Source organism: Raphanus sativus, chromosome 6 (genome assembly GCF_000801105.2).
Source record: "Raphanus sativus cultivar WK10039 chromosome 6, ASM80110v3, whole genome shotgun sequence".
NCBI lineage: Eukaryota > Viridiplantae > Streptophyta > Magnoliopsida > Brassicales > Brassicaceae > Raphanus > Raphanus sativus.
In genome coordinates, this window is record NC_079516.1 from 12,557,690 (window position 1) to 12,576,740 (window position 19,051).

The following is a 19,051-nucleotide window of genomic DNA, read 5'->3' on the forward strand; positions in this document are numbered from 1 at the left end:
TTTTTATTAAATAACTATTAAATCAATTATTAATATACAAAAGAATATTCTCTATTGTTTCCTTAAATAAAAGCTACGGAACTTCCTAATATGATTGACATATATATCACCATTAATGATTATGAATAATAAAAATTTGATAATAATTTTTTATCCTCTATACTTTTCGTTTAATTTTATTTGTTAAAATAAATTAAACAATCACATTAAGCATATAATAAAAAAAATTATATTTTTTCTTATATGTTGTATTTCGAATTTTTTAAAACGATTATAAATTACTAAAAATGGTACAAGCCTCACATTGAAAATTTTGTGATCAATGGTAACTTTTTTCAGTTCAGCCTATCGTTTTTAATGGGTCTTGAACATTTTTTAATGATTAACTAAATAAATCACGTACATAAAAGAAAGTGTTTTGGTTTAAAAATTGTTGCATACCCAAAATCAGTATGAACCATCGTCACTTTCATTTAAAATTTGGTTACAATAAAAAATATATGGTTGGGAAAAAAATCTGAATCCAAATAACCGAACCAAATCCAATCTACAAAATAGTATAGAACTTTAATCAATTTGGTTAGATATCTGAACATGTTTAAATTTTTGGTATCTAAAAACCAGAACCGAACCCGATTCGGACCAAAATATTTTGGGTATCCGAGTATATTCGAATCAAATTTATATACTTAAATATATTATTTAAAAAAATTAATATCTCAAAGAAATATACAAAATACTTAAGATGTTTTTAAATTGTCCAAAATATTTAGAAATATATAAAAATAGTAAAATTATATATTTAAAATAACTAAACATTACTCAAAATACCAAAATACTGAAAATATCTATTCATTTTATATCCAAATATTTAAGTTAAACCAATTTTTATGTTAAATTTAAGTTTTTTGGTATACATTATTTAAATTTATATGTAACATATTATTTTTATGTTTTGAGAAATTTAAAGTATATATGAACTTTAAGTTTTTAAAAAAATTAAATGGGTTATCTGAATCTAAAACCAAACCGAACATATAAAGATTTGAACCAAATTTGCAAAGATCCAAACCGAAATTAACCAAACCAAATGATACCTACCCATATTTCATCCTAATCAAAGGTAAAAAAAATATTGATAACAAAAAAATGTATTATTTATTTAGATACAACATATTTAAAAAAAGTTCACTCCGTGCAAGGCGCGGGTTATCATCTAGTATATATATATGTATATATGTATATGCATATATAATGGTTTGTTAAGGATTTTACGGAAACCGAAACCGAAAATTCCTTAATTAATAAACTTTTGGTTTCGGTTTCCGTAAAGTCCTTAGCAAACAATTATATACGCATATATAATATATACATATACATATATATATATATATATGTATTAAGAACTTTTGCTAAGGACCTTTGCAATAATTATGCTTGCTATATTAAAGTCACGCGCTTGTGAGCTTTAACCAGCGACTCACAGCCTGGTTCTCACCGCCACGTGTTATACATTTTTAGTTAGGTGACCAGTTGGCTAACGAGTTTAGTAGAAGTAGTATATGGGATTTGACAATTCTATTAGATAGCCTCTTATATTATCTTTTTAATATTTTTTATTACTGATTGTTTGTATATTGAGTTTGTATATATTCATAAACTATTTTTATAAGTAGATTTAAAAACTCGTTAATTTTTGTTGCATTTATTTTAATTTTATTTGAAAATGTATATCTGATTTATTTATAAGATCGATTCAATTACTTCTTGGTTAATTACTTCTTGATTATATGATATTATTTTATTCATAAATTGATAACATAATGTTTATAGTTTATGCTGCCTAATTAAATATTATGTTTATAGTTTTGTAAGTTTTTATAGTTTTCAGAGTTAAAATAAACTGTATTTGGCTTTTTTGATTTTATAGTTTATGCTGCCTAATTAAATATTATATGCTCTTTGATTTTATGATATAATGTTTAGGCTTCCTTGTTCAAAGTTAATTACAACCAAATAATACGAGAAAAATTGTTGCAATAACCAATAGTTTGTGGAAGCATAGTAGTCTATTGGTTAAGGTTTAAAGGCTTCTACATTCAATTATAGAGTTCGAATTCTAGACTATGTAATTTCTTGCATATTACAGGAAATCCAAATTTCAAGTTCCGGAGAACGTGATTTATTAATGCAGACTACAAAAGAAAAACGTACAAGAGATTTTCATAAGACGGTTCAGATGATGCAGTTAGACGTAGATCCTCATAAGGCATCTAATATTGTTGGTTGTCGAATTGTCTATGTAAATTTTTTTATAGCTGTAATATCGTAATAAATCAGTTTTAAAAAAAAAATAGTTAAAATAAACTGTATTTGAAAACAGAAACATTGCACAAAAGCCCAAACAAAAAGGCCTAAAAACGCTAGGCCTAATTACAAACCAAGTAAAAACCCCAGATAAAACAATTGGACCAAGTGGCGTAATTACAAAATCTACTTTTCATAAACGTCGCCATTTTTCAGAAACGCAATCCATTCCTCCCCGTCTCACCAGAATTTTTTGCGTAGCATTATAATGAGTTTTGGCGCAATGGAAAGCGTTGTGATTTGCTTTTTTTGTTTTTTTGGAGTAATCATGATTATATTTTTAAATTGAATCAAAATCCAAAACATTATAAAAGGAAATATGTTAATTTAAAAAAAAAAACAATTTCTCTAGGGTTTTATTCAGTGCTCTGAAAAAATTTATACATAAAACAAATTAAAGCCAAAACTAAAACTCAAAGTCTAAATCTTAAAGCAAAAATCAGAAAGCCATGTCTTCAACTGATCAAACCCTTAGTTTTTGTATGATCTTTGTTGCTCGTAAGTTCTAAGTGGTTAACATTAAAATTGGCAGTAAACAATATCCAAATTATGCCAATTTACAAAAAAAAAAAAAAACAATATCCGAATTGATCAAATGCAGAACAATATTTTGGAATTTGGATTGTCATAAATAACTTATAGTTGTTAATACTAAAACAAATATATCTTTTGGTTAAATATGAAAATATTATATGGTGATATATTAGCTACAAAAAAAAAGTTTCCTTCAAGATATGACATTTGTTTTATTTCCTTAACCCATCAAGTTGTCTTATTTGTATTTACAAAATGTTTTTCAAACTTATTCAAATTCACCATAATTTATTGATAATCTACCATAATATATACTAATTTTGATCCGCGTTTGCAAAACACGGGATATTTTATAATGAAATATTTTATTAATAGTTTAGCAAATATTTTGTTAATTTGTAAGGTTTTTGTGTATTTAAAATACTTTGCATTTAAATCAGTGCTTTTAGATTTAATCTGGTCTCATGGTTAAATCGATTAATCCGGTGATCCGATAATGCGGGTTAGATTTTAAAATATCCATATTTAAAACCAGTAAAAGTTACTGAAACCCGAGACTAATTGTTGACAGATGTGTAATCCAATTTGTTTTAAATTGTTGTAGTTTGATATTTTATCACCTTTTAATCCAAATTTTAAAGCTTAACTTTTTGCAATTTTTCGAAATTATGATTTTTCTACCAAATTTTGATAGAGAAAATGATAGATATATAATAATTAATAATTATAAATATGTCGTGATCATATTACTCTTTTATATAGCTTAATTAACTTTATCATAATTGTTTTGCATAATTTATCTTGTTAATAATTTGGTTCATATTATAATCGGTTTAAATTTGTTGCTTTCAATTAGTGTCAAGCATTTTTTCTTCATAAAATATATATTTTGAACATTTTTCATAATTATTTTTATTATTTTATTTATTGTACAATGTAGTTTTTTCAATGTATAGTGTATATATATATATATAATGTAATGGTTATTATTGAATTATTATTTATTTAATAAATGATATAACCATTATTTAGGAAATATAAATAAACAATCCGTTAATTTAATTGATTTGTTACTGATTGAAACGTTTTTGCAGTATCTAAACCTGTTAAAAATAAGCTATTTTATTTTCTTTGTTTTATAAATTACTTGGACATTTCATAATTATTTAATTTATCTAAATAATTTGAAAGAACAATGTTAAAATCATTAGATAAAGTTTAATTTTTATATTGTTTGGGCAAAATATTAAATATATTATTGTTTGAAAACATGTATAGTATAAAAAAATATTAGTGATTTAAGGTAGATTTAACTATAGCGAAGAAAATATATTTAATTTAAAAACTTATAAAAAAGAAAGGTTAGGTACAAAGATAAGAGAGATATTATGGTTTATATGTTCAATCAATATGGATAATATATATAATGAAAGTATAGAGTTTGTCAATCCTAGATAATGGAATGATAATGTATAAGGAATAGAGTAAAATTATGTTAAAAGGAATATAGGAAAAATTGCATAGTGGATGTATAATAATCCGGTGAGATATAGAAAACAATGATAATGTCTTTTATCAATCGAATTATAAAAGGGTACATTTAATAATAGGTAGATTAATATCGCATTAATTAGATGAGGTCTAACTTTAAAATCCACCTAGAAAAAATTATAATGTTTCTGTTTTAATAAGATAGATTTGATTTCTGCTAACAATATGTATCATTGATTCATTATGTAATTTGTTAATAATATGCATGCATTGTGTAGATGACTACTTACTTTGTGGTTCCACGAGATTCACGTTTTTGATGTATTATAACTTCTAGAAAAGGTACTACCGCAGAATACCTACTATGTGTGTTACCCAAGAACGGATCCATAATTGTTTATAATAGTCAAATTGCAGCCTGTATACACAGTCATTTTTCTAGGACTAATGTTTAACTTACCAATATTTCAATGAGATGGGTACATGTCTTACCTCCTCTTGTCACAGATCTACCTATCAAATAGTTCAACATATGCAATAAGCATGCCTAAAATCCAAAATTCAAAGGTAATCTAAAAGCATATAATTCACCCCAAATGAATAATGAGAGATTTACAAAAGTTATAAAACAACTATAATGATAAAAATATTATATGGATAGTTCAAAATGTATAATTATTGAGTGGGGTTTTTCTGTCTTAGATATCCACATAATACTATTTTGTTTTTATTGTTTTAGGAATCCATCGTAGATATTTGCACCACTGACATTCAATTATTAAAGGGGGAGTAAAAAAAGTTTTTAATCATTGGAAATATAAAGGTTTTGATTTTGTGAAAACCAGTGATATAGAAAAATGTGGTAAAGAGAAGTAATGTGACTGAAGAATGACTCATAACCCTACTACATTCAAATGTAACTTTTATCTATATAAGGTATAAACCCATACTACAACCTTCTCATTCCAATTAGCATCTAAATAAACAATAGTCCCATCGCGAGAAAGGAAAAGAAAAGACATGGCCGAGTCAGTCCCTTCAAAGTTCCAAGAAACATCTCCGGTAGATATTCCCATCGTCGATCTAAGTAACCCAAACGAAGACCTAGTGGCGCGTGCAGTGGTGAAAGCTAGCGAGACATGGGGGATGTTCCAGGTGGTTAACCACGGGATCCCCATCGAGCTGATGCGGCGGTTGAAAGAGCTGGGGACTGAGTTCTTCGAGCTGCCGGAGAAGGAGAAGGAAGCCGTGGCGAGGCCAGCTGACTCCACTGACTTAGAAGGATACACAACGGATTACAAGAAAGATGGAGAAGGTAGAAAAACATGGGCTGATCATCTCTTTCACAGAGTCTGGCCACCGTCAAGAATTAACTACAGGTTCTGGCCTAAGAACTCTCCAGATTACAGGTAAGACTATTAGAATGTTGTAATTGTCTAGTAGTATACCAGGTTTGTGAACTCCACTCATTTTTTATCTTTTTAGTGAAACATTTTTCCAGTTTATTACACTGAATATGTAGGGCCATGTGGACAATTGACCCCAAAAATTTCTAAGATATTATATTTGAATATATTCCTTTAATATTGATAAAAAGCTTATTGTTAGTTTTTTACAAATTATCAACTACCAACTAGTTAGTTGAAAGTACAAGATAGACTACTTTCTGCCGGAATAATTTATAACAGTATATTCTCTGTTTTAGGTTATTTGATGTTTTCAAAAAAAGTTGTTGTAAAAAGGCCTGTAAAAAGTAATGTTTCATTATTTTAGGTATATAATAATATTATCAAGATTTGTGATCAATTACATGATACTACTTTTATTGGTTGAGCTATTTTTGTTTAATAATTTTTATTTAATCAAGATAAATTATATAAAAGTTTGCATGTTATTAATCTATGTGGATTAATATCAAACATCAAATATAATAAAATAAAAAGTGATAATATATTTTGTAACAGGGAGGTGAATGAGGAGTATGCAAGGGAGATAAAGAAGCTATCTGAGAAAATCATGGGATGGTTATCAGAAGGACTAGGGTTACATCGTGATGCATTGAAGGAAGGTCTTGGTGGAGAAAAGGTGGAGTATCTAATGAAAATCATCTTCTATCCACCGTGTCCAAAACTTGAATTGCTCTACGGAGCTCCTCATCACACAGATCTCAATGGAATCACGTTCTTAATAGCTGATGAAGTAGACGGACTTCAAGCATTCCAGGAAAACAAGTGGGTCGACGTCAAGTATGATGACTCCGGGATCGTTGTCATCATCGCCGATCAAATCAAGGTAGAACAAGTTTGGAACATTTTCAGATAAGTTCTGTTTCTGTTAGTTTGATTTTGATTATTGGAGATGTGGACAAGGTTGGTTTAAACTATGTGGACGAGCATGAAAATAGAAATCTAATTTTTACAATAAATAAATAAATATACATATATTTACATAAGTTTTATTTTATATGTTTCTTTCTAAATTTAATAAATATATACAATAGTTTAGAAAAATTTATGTGGGTTTTGTAGAGGATGAGCAATGGGAGGTATAAGAGTGGGGAGCATAGAGCGACGATGGATACAGTGAGGACGAGACTGTCGTGGCCAGTGTTCGCGGAACCGAACCTTGATCACGTTGTCGGACCTTTGGCAGAGCTAGTTATTGATGATGCTCCTAAGTACAAGCCTTATGTCTACAGAGAGTACAAGTTTCTTAAGATGAACAAGCTTCCACTCGACTGAAGCTAATCTCATTATCCAGAAACAGAGGAGAGAAGATCATGAACGACTGTTTCAGTTAATTGATGTTGAAGTTTCGATTAATTACTTATCAATGTACTATATGTGCTTTTATAAATAAATGCTGAAGCTCCGGTCTTTTAATCCACCCATGTGAGAAATGATGTTTATTCGCTTATTGTGCCTATCAAGTTTATCTTAATTAATCAACCAAAATTCTAGAAAAAAGATTAAAAAGATATATCACCTATTATCGCAAGAATTTGTTGCCTAGTTTAAGCAAAAAGAAATAGAAAAAAAGATGTGTCGCATATAGAGAGTGACGGTGGATAACCATAAAGAAAAGCAGAGGATTCCGTGGCTGTTTTTTTGTCGGTGCTAATCCTGAAATGGTCACTGGACCATTAATAGTCATATGTGCCAGCGTGTGGTTTATATGACACATTGTAAAAAAAACCAATACTATCTTCTACGTAATATATATAGTTCTGTGATGATATTAAAAAACTAATGGATATACGATTCTAAAGTTCTTATAAATAATAGGAAATTGATTGCTTTTGAAGATTTCCTAAATCTTCAGGTGAATCAAAAGTGGTTTGTCGGCCAATAACATTAATTACTTTTGTTAATTTGGTCACAGGTGTAATTTTTTCTATAATTAAGTAGTAGCTGATTAGTACGCAAGTGGTAGTTTTTTTTTTTTGGTTGTCTTAACAATTTCACGTTGGTTGGAGTATATTAAAAACGAAAGCACCACCTACTTATAATCAAACTCAAAACATATTTGGAGACCAACAAAGACAAAAACGAATGGTGAATTTTAACCTTTGTTTTCTTGTAACTGCCACTAAAGTTTTTGATAAATTTTAAATTTGTGTTTTTTTCAAAAATACTAGATTTTGTGATTATCAAAGGATTCTATATACAAATTGCATTAGTTGTTCTAGCCTTATATTATTAATTTGATTATAAACTTCACATAATAATTTTTGTTTTCTAAAAGGAAGGTTTAGGCCTAATTAAATCCCATGATTTCATTCGGCCCGAATTAGGAAAACAGAGACGCCCGAATTAGGAAAACAGAGACATACGAAGATGTCTTAAACTAAAACCAGAACAATAATTTTCCTAATAGAAGAGCTACACAAGAAGTCACTAAAACTACATAATAGAGTTTACTGCATCAACACTCTCTAATTAATCACTAACACATTGTTTGATTAGTTATGAGTCTCTTCACATCAGATAGATCTAAGATCTTGAGAGAAGAATATCACTAACCTTAAGTTACTTTCAGCCTCAGCTTTTTCCTCTTCTACCTTCTCCTTGTCACTTCCAGCCTCAGATTCTTCTTCTTCTTCTTCGTCTTCTACATCTGACATTTCACTTATAGCATCCGTGATAACACCCTTCGCCTCTTTTTTTCTATGCGAGAGATCCACACCGAAATGGTCGCCTGATGTTTATCACAAACAGCAAGTGTTACCAAAAAAGCTCCTCAACATTTTGAAAGGATAAGTAAACATAGATTGCAAACTCAAAGAACTTACTTAGCTTCTGCAGAATACCTGACAATGTCGCCTGTTATCAACAAAACAAACAATAGAGCATAAGAATTTTAAGCATTTTAACATTTTTACCAAAAAAAAAAAAAATAGAGCATAAGAAGTTAAGAACATACAAGGTCTTTAGACAATTATATTCCAGCCAAATGAACTAGCTCACCGTATTGAAGTCTACTTCCTTGAGCATTTTGGACACCACTCCAAGCATCTCTTCTCTGGTGGGCTCTGCTTTACCTTTCTCTTTAGATCTCCTGGTTTGTGGCTTAATCAACTGTTTCTTGCTTTTCCCTATAGAAGACTCATCATGACCAACTTTTTGCTTCTTGGCTAGGGATGAAGCTGGCTTTGCAACTCTTTTGGAGGACTTTTCACCAGACTTTTTAGAAATTCTTGCAGAAGCTTGTTTGGCCTTACCTTTGGTCCCTGAGCTCTCTGCTTCAATCTTTTTAGATGGCTTCTCAGCTTCTGCTTCGTCTCTCTCATCTTCAGTTTCGGTTTTCTCATGGTCATATCTTCTTCTTCATGAGTTTCCTTAGCGCCTTCAGAATCAGAATCCTCTTCATCTTTGTCAGATGTATGGTCTCGCTTTTTAATTTGCCTTTTCCTCTGTATAGTAAAGAACATGTTCAACAGCCAGAAATTAAAATGTATACTATTAATTTTAGAGACAAGATACTACAAACCTTGACTGGGGTATCTGAAGATTCTCCAGATTTCCTCCTTTTCTGTGTGCTCTTGCGCATTTTGGCTTCCTAAAAGTATACTCACATCACATACTGACGTTAAAACATGTAGAGCAGTAAGGTACTAATTAAAAAAAAATACCTTTTCTTGATCAGCAAGTATGACATCTCTTGTTGCCTTGGGAGATTCCAAAAACTCAAGCACTTTGACAGCTACTTCTTCCTGAGTGTATATCATCAGGACAGAGTGATTCTTAGAACAAGGTATACAATAAATAGATGACTGACATTCTTATTGACTTACTTTTTTAATGTTGCTTCGGTTTATAGGTATGTCAAGTACATCACATAAGAAGATCAGTTTTTCTTTTATGCATTTGTCAAGTTTCTCCTTGACTCGTCCTCTTTGCTTCCCTCCTCCTAGACAACATTTGAAATGTCAGCATGATGCATAACAAAATAGAAACGAAAATTGATGAGATACTGGAGAAGAATATGACGTGGCCTTATTCAAAGGACAGGTAAACCAATATTCAAAGGTAATCTAAAGCATATGTACCTCAAATATGAGAGATTTCAAAAATTGTAAAATAAAATCCTGATTTTCTTTTTTATCAAAAATAAAATCCTGATTATTATATAAATATCTCAAACGAAACTAATTAATGTGTGGGGTTTTCCTTTTTTAGATATAATATTTAATCAATGGAGTTTTTTTTAATTTTTATAATGTTGGAAATCCATCATATATATTTGCACCACCCACACTCAATTATTAAAGGAAACTATACTTTAAGTAATAAAAGTTTTGATTATTGGAAACATAAAAATAATAATATTGTGGTTACCAATCATTTAGAAAAATGTGGTAAAGTGAAATATGTGAAGAAAAAGAAACAAAAACATTCGTCAAATGACTGAATAGTGACTCATAGTCTCATACATGATACATTAAATGTGTATCTTGTCTATATAAACCACTGCACCTTATCATTCCGATCAACACCTAAACCACTAAGCTTAAAGACATGGCCGAGTCAATCCCATCGAAGTTCCAAGGAACAGCGGATGATATCCCCGTCGTCGATCTAAGTAACCCAAACGTAGACCTCGTGGCCCGTGCCGTGGTTAAAGCGAGCGAGGAATGGGGAATGTTCCAGGTGTTTAACCACGGGATCCCGGCCCAGCTGATACGACGGTTGAAAGAACTGGGGACTGAGTTCTTCGAGCTTCCGGAGGAGGAGAAAGAAGCAGTGGCGAAACCAGTTGATTCCATAGACGACCTAGAAGGATACACAACGGATTACGGGAAAGATGAAGAAGGCAGAAAAACGTGGGCTGATCATCTCTTCCACAGGGTATGGCCACCGTCAAGAATCAACTACAGATTCTGGCCTAAGAACTCTCCTGATTACAGGTGCGACGTACGAATATTAGAATGAGTAATGGTCTAGTAGTATATAAGGTATATGAACATAATATTATTATTATTATTATTATTATTATTATTATTATTATTATTATTATTATTATTATTATTATTATTATTATTATTATTATTATTATTCCTTACAAACATTTTCCAGATATTTCGTATACATATATTATTTTATTTTTGGAATAGGGAAGTGAATGAGGAGTATGCAAGGGAGATAAAGAAGCTGTCGGAAAAAATCATGGGGTGGTTATCAGAAGGTTTAGGGTTACATCATGATGCACTGAGAGCACCTTCATCGCGGTCTCCTAGGCCCGTATTTAGTGTTTTTAGCTTTTTTAAAAAAAGGAAAATTGCTCAATTAAACAAGAGACGTCATTTAATTATGGTAAATAAGAGACGGTTTTTTGGGACACGCGTCACATATTCACGTTTCTCCTCTCTCTCTCTCTCTCTCGACGGATGCTCTTCTCTTCTTCTCTTGACTCCTGGACGAAACCGACTGTCTCTGGTCATCTCTCCTCGAATCTTGTCTCTGTTTGATTGGGCTCGGACTCGCTTGATGCAGGTCGGGACTGATTGGCTGACACAACCACTTAGGTGATTTTGCCTTATTGGTTTGTAAGCAAGGATTGGCTCCCGCCTTGCATCAACTGAATCAGAGCTTCCAATGGTGAAACGAGTCCAATTAGATCTGGAGAACAGTTTGATTCAAGACCTAGGGTTTGGATTCTTACAATATATGAGATTTGATTTCTAAAGTAGAGAACTAGGATAAAATGTAATTGGTTTATGGAAATTTTCTGGCTTTTTTTCTTTAAATTGTTGATTTAAGTTAAAATCATTAATAAAAACGTATGTGATATTTGAAGAAAAAACGGTTTGACAAATCCACTGTATGATATGAAGAAGATAGAGATCTCGTTACATGGCAATCTCTTGTCTTGGTTTTCCCTAAGAAGGTTCATCTATATGTTTTGATTTAGCTTCTTGATGAAATCAATGTTTATCTCTGGTCTTATTGTAGTAGAAACGCAGGTTTAAAGATGTCCACTTCCATCTCTTTATTTCAAGACAGGTACACTTCCACTTCCATCTCTCACATGTATTTTTTCTGCTTCTTATGGTTGTCACATGTTTATGTCTTGTAGTAGGAGCATTGACTTGGGTTGCAGAGATGATCAATGGTTCTGCTTTGTTTTTTTTTGGTTTTGTTATAGGCATCATCGGAGATGGGTTGCAGGGAAACTGGATCCTGACTTTGCAGGAAAGGGACTTGACTTAGTCACATAGGCCGGTTGGTGATCTCAAGAACTTGTTAAAGCATTCACTATGTTTGTTATCTTCTTTGCTTTATGTTATGTTGGGAAACAATCTGCAGTGGGCACTACAAGCATTAGGTGGATGGGAGAATGAGCTTGATTATTGCCAAGAGCTCCTTGAAGCTGACGTCTTTAACAACTCCTTATGGAATCAGGTAAATATGATTCATCAGTACATAATTTTGCTAGATTGTGTTTCACAAATTTTTTATTTTATTAGAACTCATAAATAAGAAATTTGCATTGGAGGTCTTCAAACGTTGGGTCTCTTAAATATGTCTCTTAACCTCACATTTACTACTAATACTATTAAAAAAATATTTGATCAAAAAAAAAAAACTATTAAAAAAATATTAAAAGATCCATTTTGAGTCTTTGGGATAATGATGCTCTGAAGGAAGGTCTTGGTGGAGAAACTGTGGAGTATCTGATGAAAATCATTTTCTATCCGCCGTGTCCAAAACTCGACCTCCTATACGGAGCTCCTCATCACACAGATCTCAATGGAGTCACTTTCATAATCGCTGATGAAGTAGATGGTCTTCAGGCATACCAGAATAACAAGTGGATCGACGTCAAGTATGACAAATCCGGGATTATTGTCATCATCGCCGATCAAATCAAGGTAGGTAGACAATAAATTTTATACGATATATATTCTATCACCGCAATTTTTTTTGTAAAGGAAAAAAAAATAATAATATTTTTTATTTATTTATATATAAGATATTTTTTTTGTATTTCATTCTATTTATATAAGTAGAATAAAATTTAATATCAGTTACAGAAATAAAAATCAAGGTAGACAAAGTTTCCAAACATTTTCAGATAAGTTCTGTCGGTTTGGTGTGGACAAACACTGTGACCCCCAGGAGTCGATGAATTTTAAGAGTACTAAAAATTAATACTCATATATTTACATAATTTTATATGTTTCTATCTATATTTAATGACATTATACACGATAAGTTTTAATACTTATGTGGAGTTTGCAGAGGATGAGCAATGGGAGGTATAAGAGTGGGGAGCATAGAGCGACGATGGATACCGTGAGGACAAGACTCTCGTGGCCGGTTTTCGCAGAACCGAACCTTGATCACGTTGTCGGACCTTTGCCGGAGCTAGTTGTTGATACTGCTCCTAAATTTAAGCCGTATGTCTATAGAGAGTACAAAGTTTCTTAAGATGAACAACCTTCCTCTCCACTGATACAAGTCTCAAACGAAGAAACAGATGAGAGACGATGATGTACGATGTACTGTGTGTTATTTCAGTTATTGTTGTTGAAGTTTCAGTTATCAATTTACCATCTGCTTTTGAATAACTGTTTGATTTTTATTAATGTAAGTCTTTTATTTGCGTCCCTGGGAGAATAATATTACCAGTCATGTCTGTGTGTTTGTATTTATACGACATATATATTGTGAATTCTATTTGAGTATTTTTTTTACGTAAAATGCGAAATGAACCAATTAATGACTCCGCGATCGACGTCATCGTCGCCGATCAAGTCAAGGTAGACAAAATTTGGAACATTTTTCAGATAAGTCATTTTTGTTTGGTTTTGATTCTTGGGGATTTGTGTACAAGGCCTGCTTAGCTATGTGAACGGTCCATGAAATCAAGGGTCTAATATTTTTTTTTTAAATAAAAAATAAACATATAGTTAAGTTTTATTTTGTATGTTTCTTTCTAAATTTAGTAACATTCTCTACGTTGATAAAAAAAGTAACATTCTATACAATAGTTCAAAAGGAAAAATTATGTGGGTTTTGTAGAGGATGAGCAATGAGAGGTATACGAGTCGGGAGTATAGAGCGACGATGGATACGGTGAGGACGAGACTCTCGTGGCCGGTGTTCGCGGAACCGAACCTTGATCACGTTGTCGAACCTTTGGCGGAGCTAGTTATTGATGATGCTCCTAAGTACAAGCCTTATGTCTTACAGAGTACAAATTTCTTAAGATGAACAAAGCTTCCTCTCGGCTGAAGCTATAATCTCATTTATCCAGAAACAGAGGAGGGAAGATCATGAACGACTGTTTCAGTTAACTGATGTTGAAGTTTCAGTTAATTAATTATCAATGTACTATATGCTTTTATAAATAAATGCTGAAGCTCCGGTCTTTTAATTCATCCATGCGAAAAATGATATTTATTTTGCCTATCAAATTTATCTTAATTAATCAACCAAATTTTTAGAATAAGATTAAAAAATATATCAGCTACTATCGCAAGAATTTGTTGCATAGTTTAAGCAAAAGGAAAAAAATAAAATAAAGAGGATGTGTTGCATATAGAGCAACGGTGGATAAAGAAAAGCAGACGATTCCGTTGCTGTTTTTTGTCGGTGATAATCCTGAAGTGATCACTACTGACCATTACCATATGTGTCAGTGTGTGTTTATATGACAGATTGTAAAATTTAATACTATCTTCTACGTAAAATGTAAAAGGAAAAAAAAATGTAAAAGGAACTAAGGGCATCTTTATTGGTGGTATTCGAAAGTTTTTTAGGGAGAAGAAGACCACGAAATGTAGGAACCGAAAAGAAAAGAAAAGGAAAAATCTTTTAATTAAGGGACGTCTTTTACCGTATCCCAACCCAAAAAAAGGAAAAAAAACAAAATAAGTCCCTTAACTTAGGGATTTCTCCAAATTCCACCGATAAAGATGGTCTAATGGATATACGATTCTAAAGTTTTTATAAATAATATTTTCTTGATTTTAATAAGATACATATTTTAAAAAATCACACATATTAAAAAAACTTATTAAATATACATTGTTTTTTATGTTTAACAAATTTCTATAAATAATAACCAATCAAAATTCAATAAACATCATTAATTTTTGTGAAATTTGTTATTTATTATTATTTTATGCTTGGAAAATGTAAAATATTAAATTTTTGAAACAAAATATTTTTTTAAAACATGGATTATTTTGAAAAAGAGGGAAGAGGGAATAAAAATTGATGCTTTTGAAGATTTCCTGAATCTTCATGTTAATCGAAAATATAGTTTGTCGGCCAACAACATTAATTACTTTTGGTAATTTTGTCACATGTGTAAATTTTTTTATATAATTAAATATTTGCATTAGTGCGCAAGTGGTAGTTTTTCTGTTGTCTTTAACATTTTTACTTTTTTGGAGTATATTAAAAACGAAAGTACCACCTACTTGTAATCAAACTCCAGGGCCGGCTGAACACAATTAAAAAATTTTGGGCAAAAAAAAATTTTAGATTCTATATTACCAAAAAACAAATTAGGCTTTATATAATAAATAATTTTCAATACTATTAAATTATTTGCATGTTTTTGAATTTTTAATTAAACTTTTGTACACACATTTTATAATACTACATAAATCTAAATTTAGTATAATATATATATATCAAAAAAAGTCAAAAAAATAAATAAATTGGAGTAGACTCCAGAGCGGTCGCACTGACCGCCTCCTATACTAAACCAGCTCTGTCAAACTCAAAGTATGTTTGGATGCCAACAAAGACAAAAAAAAACAAATGGTGAATTTTAATCTTTGTTTTCGCCACTAAAATATTTAATAACCTTTAAATCTGTGTTTTTTTTCAAAAAAGACTAGATTTTGTGATTATCAAAGGATTCTATATCAAATTGCATTAGTTGTTCGGCATGTTCGAAACTACGCTAGGCGTGAGTCGGGCGGTCGGTTTGGCGCCTAGCGAGTTAACGAAAAATTGGGGATTAAGTGGAGAGTACGCGAGGATTAGTTTTCAGATTCTTCTTCTTCTTCTTCCTCTTCTACATCTGACATTTCACTTGTAGCATCCGTGATAACACACTTCACCTCTTTCTTTCTATGCGAGAGATCCACACCGAAGTGGTCACATGATGTTTATTACAAACAGCAAATGTTACTAAAGAGCTCCTCAACATTTAAACATAGATTGCAAATTCAAAAAACTTACTTAGCTTCTGCAGAACATCTGACAATGTCGCCTGTTATTATAAGAAGAAAAACATTAAAGAGTATTAAGAACATTGATTCAAGGTCTTTAGACCACTTATATTTCAGTAAAATTGAAATAGCCTCACCGTATTGAAGTCTACTTCCTTGAGCATTTTGCACACCACTTCAAGCATCTCTTCTCTGGTGGGCTCTGCTTTGCCTTTCTCTTTAGATCCCTTGGTTTATGGCTTAATCAACTGTTTCTTGCTTTTCTCTTTAGAAGACTAATAATCATGATCAACTTTTTGCTTCTTAGCTGGGGATGAAGCTGGCTTTGCAACTCTTTTGGAGGACTTTTCACCAGACTTTTTAGAAATTTTTGCAGAAGCTTGTTTTTCTTTAGCTTTGGTCTCTGCTTCAATCTTTTTAGATGAGGCTTTCTTATCAGATGGCTTCTCATTTTCTGCTTCGTCTCTCTCATCTTCAGTTTCAGTTTTCTCATGGTCGTCACTATCTTCTTCTTCTGGCGCTGCATCATCTTCCTCGTGAGTTTCCTTAGCGCCTTCAGAATCAGAATCCTCTTCATCTTTGTCATATGGATGGTCTCGCTTTTTAGTTTGCCTTTTCCTCTGTGTAGTAAAGAACATTGTTCAACAGCCGAAAAATTTAAAAAGTATACTATAATTTTAGAGACAAGATACTACAAACCTTGGCTGGGGTATCTGAGGATTCTCTAGATTTCCTCCTTTTCTGTGTGCTCTTGCGCATTTTGGCTTCGTAAAAGTATACTCACATCACATACTGACGATAAACATGTAGAGCAGTAAGGTACTAATAAAAAAAAAAAATACATTTTCTTGATCAGCAAGTATGACGACATCTCTTGTTGCTTTGGGAGATTCCAAAAACTCAAGCACTTTGACAGCTACTTCTTCCTGAGAGTGTCAGGGAATGAGTGAATCTTAAAACAAAGGTACAATAAATAGATGAATGACATATTCTTCTTAATACTTACTTTTTTCTTTTATGCATTTGTCAAGTTTCTCTTTGACTCGTCCTCTTTGCTTCTCCTCCTCCTCCTGGACAACAACATTTGAAAGCGTCAACATGATGCATAACAAAATAAGCATCAGCCGCAGCAAAATGGTGTTACCTCTTTCTGTGACCATACAAAGCCAGAAAACTGACCAATGTTTTTCTTAATCATCTGTGCCTGCAGAGAGCAATTTACAAACAAAACTCGTCAATGAGACATGCGCTCTGGACAAAATAAGCAATGAAAAATGTGAAAGATAACATCCGTAATAGTTTACAAAATGTGGTCAAACATTTTAAAAAGCACCTTTGCTTTCTTCCCATAGAGAATGGTGTGTAGTAAGATGAGGTTGTCGTCAGCTTTTCTCTTGGATAGTTGAAAAGCCACTGAAACAGGCCAACATCATCAGCCATACTTATTAATGGTAAATAAATGTAAACAAACATACATACCATTTGGAATCTCTCTGAGTGGTGTTCCACGACCCTGTTTAAAAAAAAACTGCTCAATTCCCAGAACACACAGATAACTTAAAGAGAAAGTAAAGTTTCTTTCTTTTTCTGTCTGAAAGTGATAACCTTTTCAATTGAAACGGACTTGTTCGGTATAGGAGTAGGCAACGAGAAACGCTCAACCTTCTTCCTCTCCCTCGTTTGCCTCTCACTACTACTCGAACCCACCTGAGATTCCACTTCCGGCGTCGTCGTCGTCTCTTCTAGGGTTTGAGTCGCCATGATGTGAGTCCAAATTAAAAAAGGGCGGGCGGGCAATTCTTTGTCTCTCGCGGCAAAACTATTCAATATATATGTACACAAAACTCGGCCCAATAATCTACTAAGCCCAGTTTAACCCACGGTGGGCCTATTTAACTATGGAGTCCACTTTTACCTCCCGATGGGCCTATGAACTTCTGTACTTACTTGGCCTAGTTAACTTACAAGTGTGGGGCAGTGATGAAGGATACGATACCAATACCATGAATTTTTTGTTCAAGGATTTATATGAAAATGGTTTTTTTCGGTACTTTTATTTTTATATGAATTTATACAAAAACTTACGAGATGAATCCTAGAAATGGTGCTATTATCTATAATTCTTGAAATTGAAAAACTTTGTCTTGTGTGATTTTTTTTAATGAAATAAAAGGTGTGTATCTTAGTTTTGTAAATATGTAAAAAAACTTTTTCTAAATGTAATATGGACAGAGCCGTCCACACACCTTGTGGAAAAAGGCAAGAGCCTTAAGCCCCTTAGGTTTTAATCAAAATTTAGGGCCACATATTTATATAGTTCATTATTCTTTGAGTGTTGTAAATAACTGCATATATATATACAGTGAAACCTCTGTAAATTAATAATGTTGAGACTACACCAAAATTCTATTTTTTATTAATTTATAGAAATTATTAATTTATCGAGATACTAAATGAACCAAAAACTCAATTTGGGACTATAAAATTATATTAATTTATAGAGATATTAGCTTATCGATTATTAATTTAAAGAGGTTATACTGTATATAGAACTTGATTGGTCATATATATTTTCTCTACATTTTAGTTTGGCCTCATTTTATAGACTTTAATTATAAACACATTCATGATATCTACCATTTTAGTCGTTTGTAAACATACCAAATTTTTTTATGATGAGATCATTCAAAAAAAAATATTTATTTATTGTAAAAAACAGGGCATCTCTAATTTAACTCCTTTTTCATTTTAAAATAGAATAAAATGGAATATAGAGTAAAAGATGCTCCAATCTAATTTTATATCTCACTATATAATGAAGTTTATTCTATAAATAAAATAATTTATTCTTTTATTTAAATGAAAAATAAAATAAGATTAAAGCATTTTTACTTTATGAATTTGTTAGAACTTAAAAATAAGCTATTTGAAATGACTCAAAAAGAAATCACGAAATTAGCCATCCAA

General features: G+C 31.5%; 2 protein-coding genes and 3 pseudogenes across 2 annotated transcripts; 2 read left to right on the plus strand and 3 right to left on the minus strand.

Moving 5' to 3' along the window:
• The first annotated feature begins 5,298 nt into the window (after positions 1 to 5,298).
• Positions 5,299 to 7,276, plus strand: LOC108806153 (flavonol synthase 3). The gene is made up of 3 exons (XM_018578189.2): positions 5,299 to 5,801; positions 6,357 to 6,684; positions 6,921 to 7,276. The coding sequence occupies exons 1-3, from the start codon at positions 5,413 to 5,415 to the stop codon at positions 7,131 to 7,133; spliced, it is 930 nt and encodes a 309-aa protein (XP_018433691.2). The 5' UTR covers positions 5,299 to 5,412; the 3' UTR covers positions 7,134 to 7,276.
• An 83-nt stretch (positions 7,277 to 7,359) lies between these two features.
• On the minus strand, positions 7,360 to 10,236 carry LOC130495547 (DEK domain-containing chromatin-associated protein 2-like; annotated as a pseudogene).
• A 151-nt stretch (positions 10,237 to 10,387) lies between these two features.
• Positions 10,388 to 13,347, plus strand: LOC108805953 (flavonol synthase 3-like; annotated as a pseudogene).
• Positions 13,348 to 16,062: 2,715 nt separating this feature from the next.
• On the minus strand, positions 16,063 to 17,847 carry LOC108807824 (DEK domain-containing chromatin-associated protein 2-like; annotated as a pseudogene).
• LOC130494728 (DEK domain-containing chromatin-associated protein 2-like) lies at positions 16,985 to 17,845 on the minus strand. The gene is made up of 6 exons (XM_056986956.1): positions 17,690 to 17,845; positions 17,564 to 17,597; positions 17,418 to 17,497; positions 17,229 to 17,288; positions 17,091 to 17,154; positions 16,985 to 17,010 (listed from the first exon to the last, which is right to left on the minus strand). The coding sequence occupies exons 1-6, from the start codon at positions 17,843 to 17,845 to the stop codon at positions 16,985 to 16,987; spliced, it is 420 nt and encodes a 139-aa protein (XP_056842936.1).
• Positions 17,848 to 19,051: the final 1,204 nt, after the last annotated feature.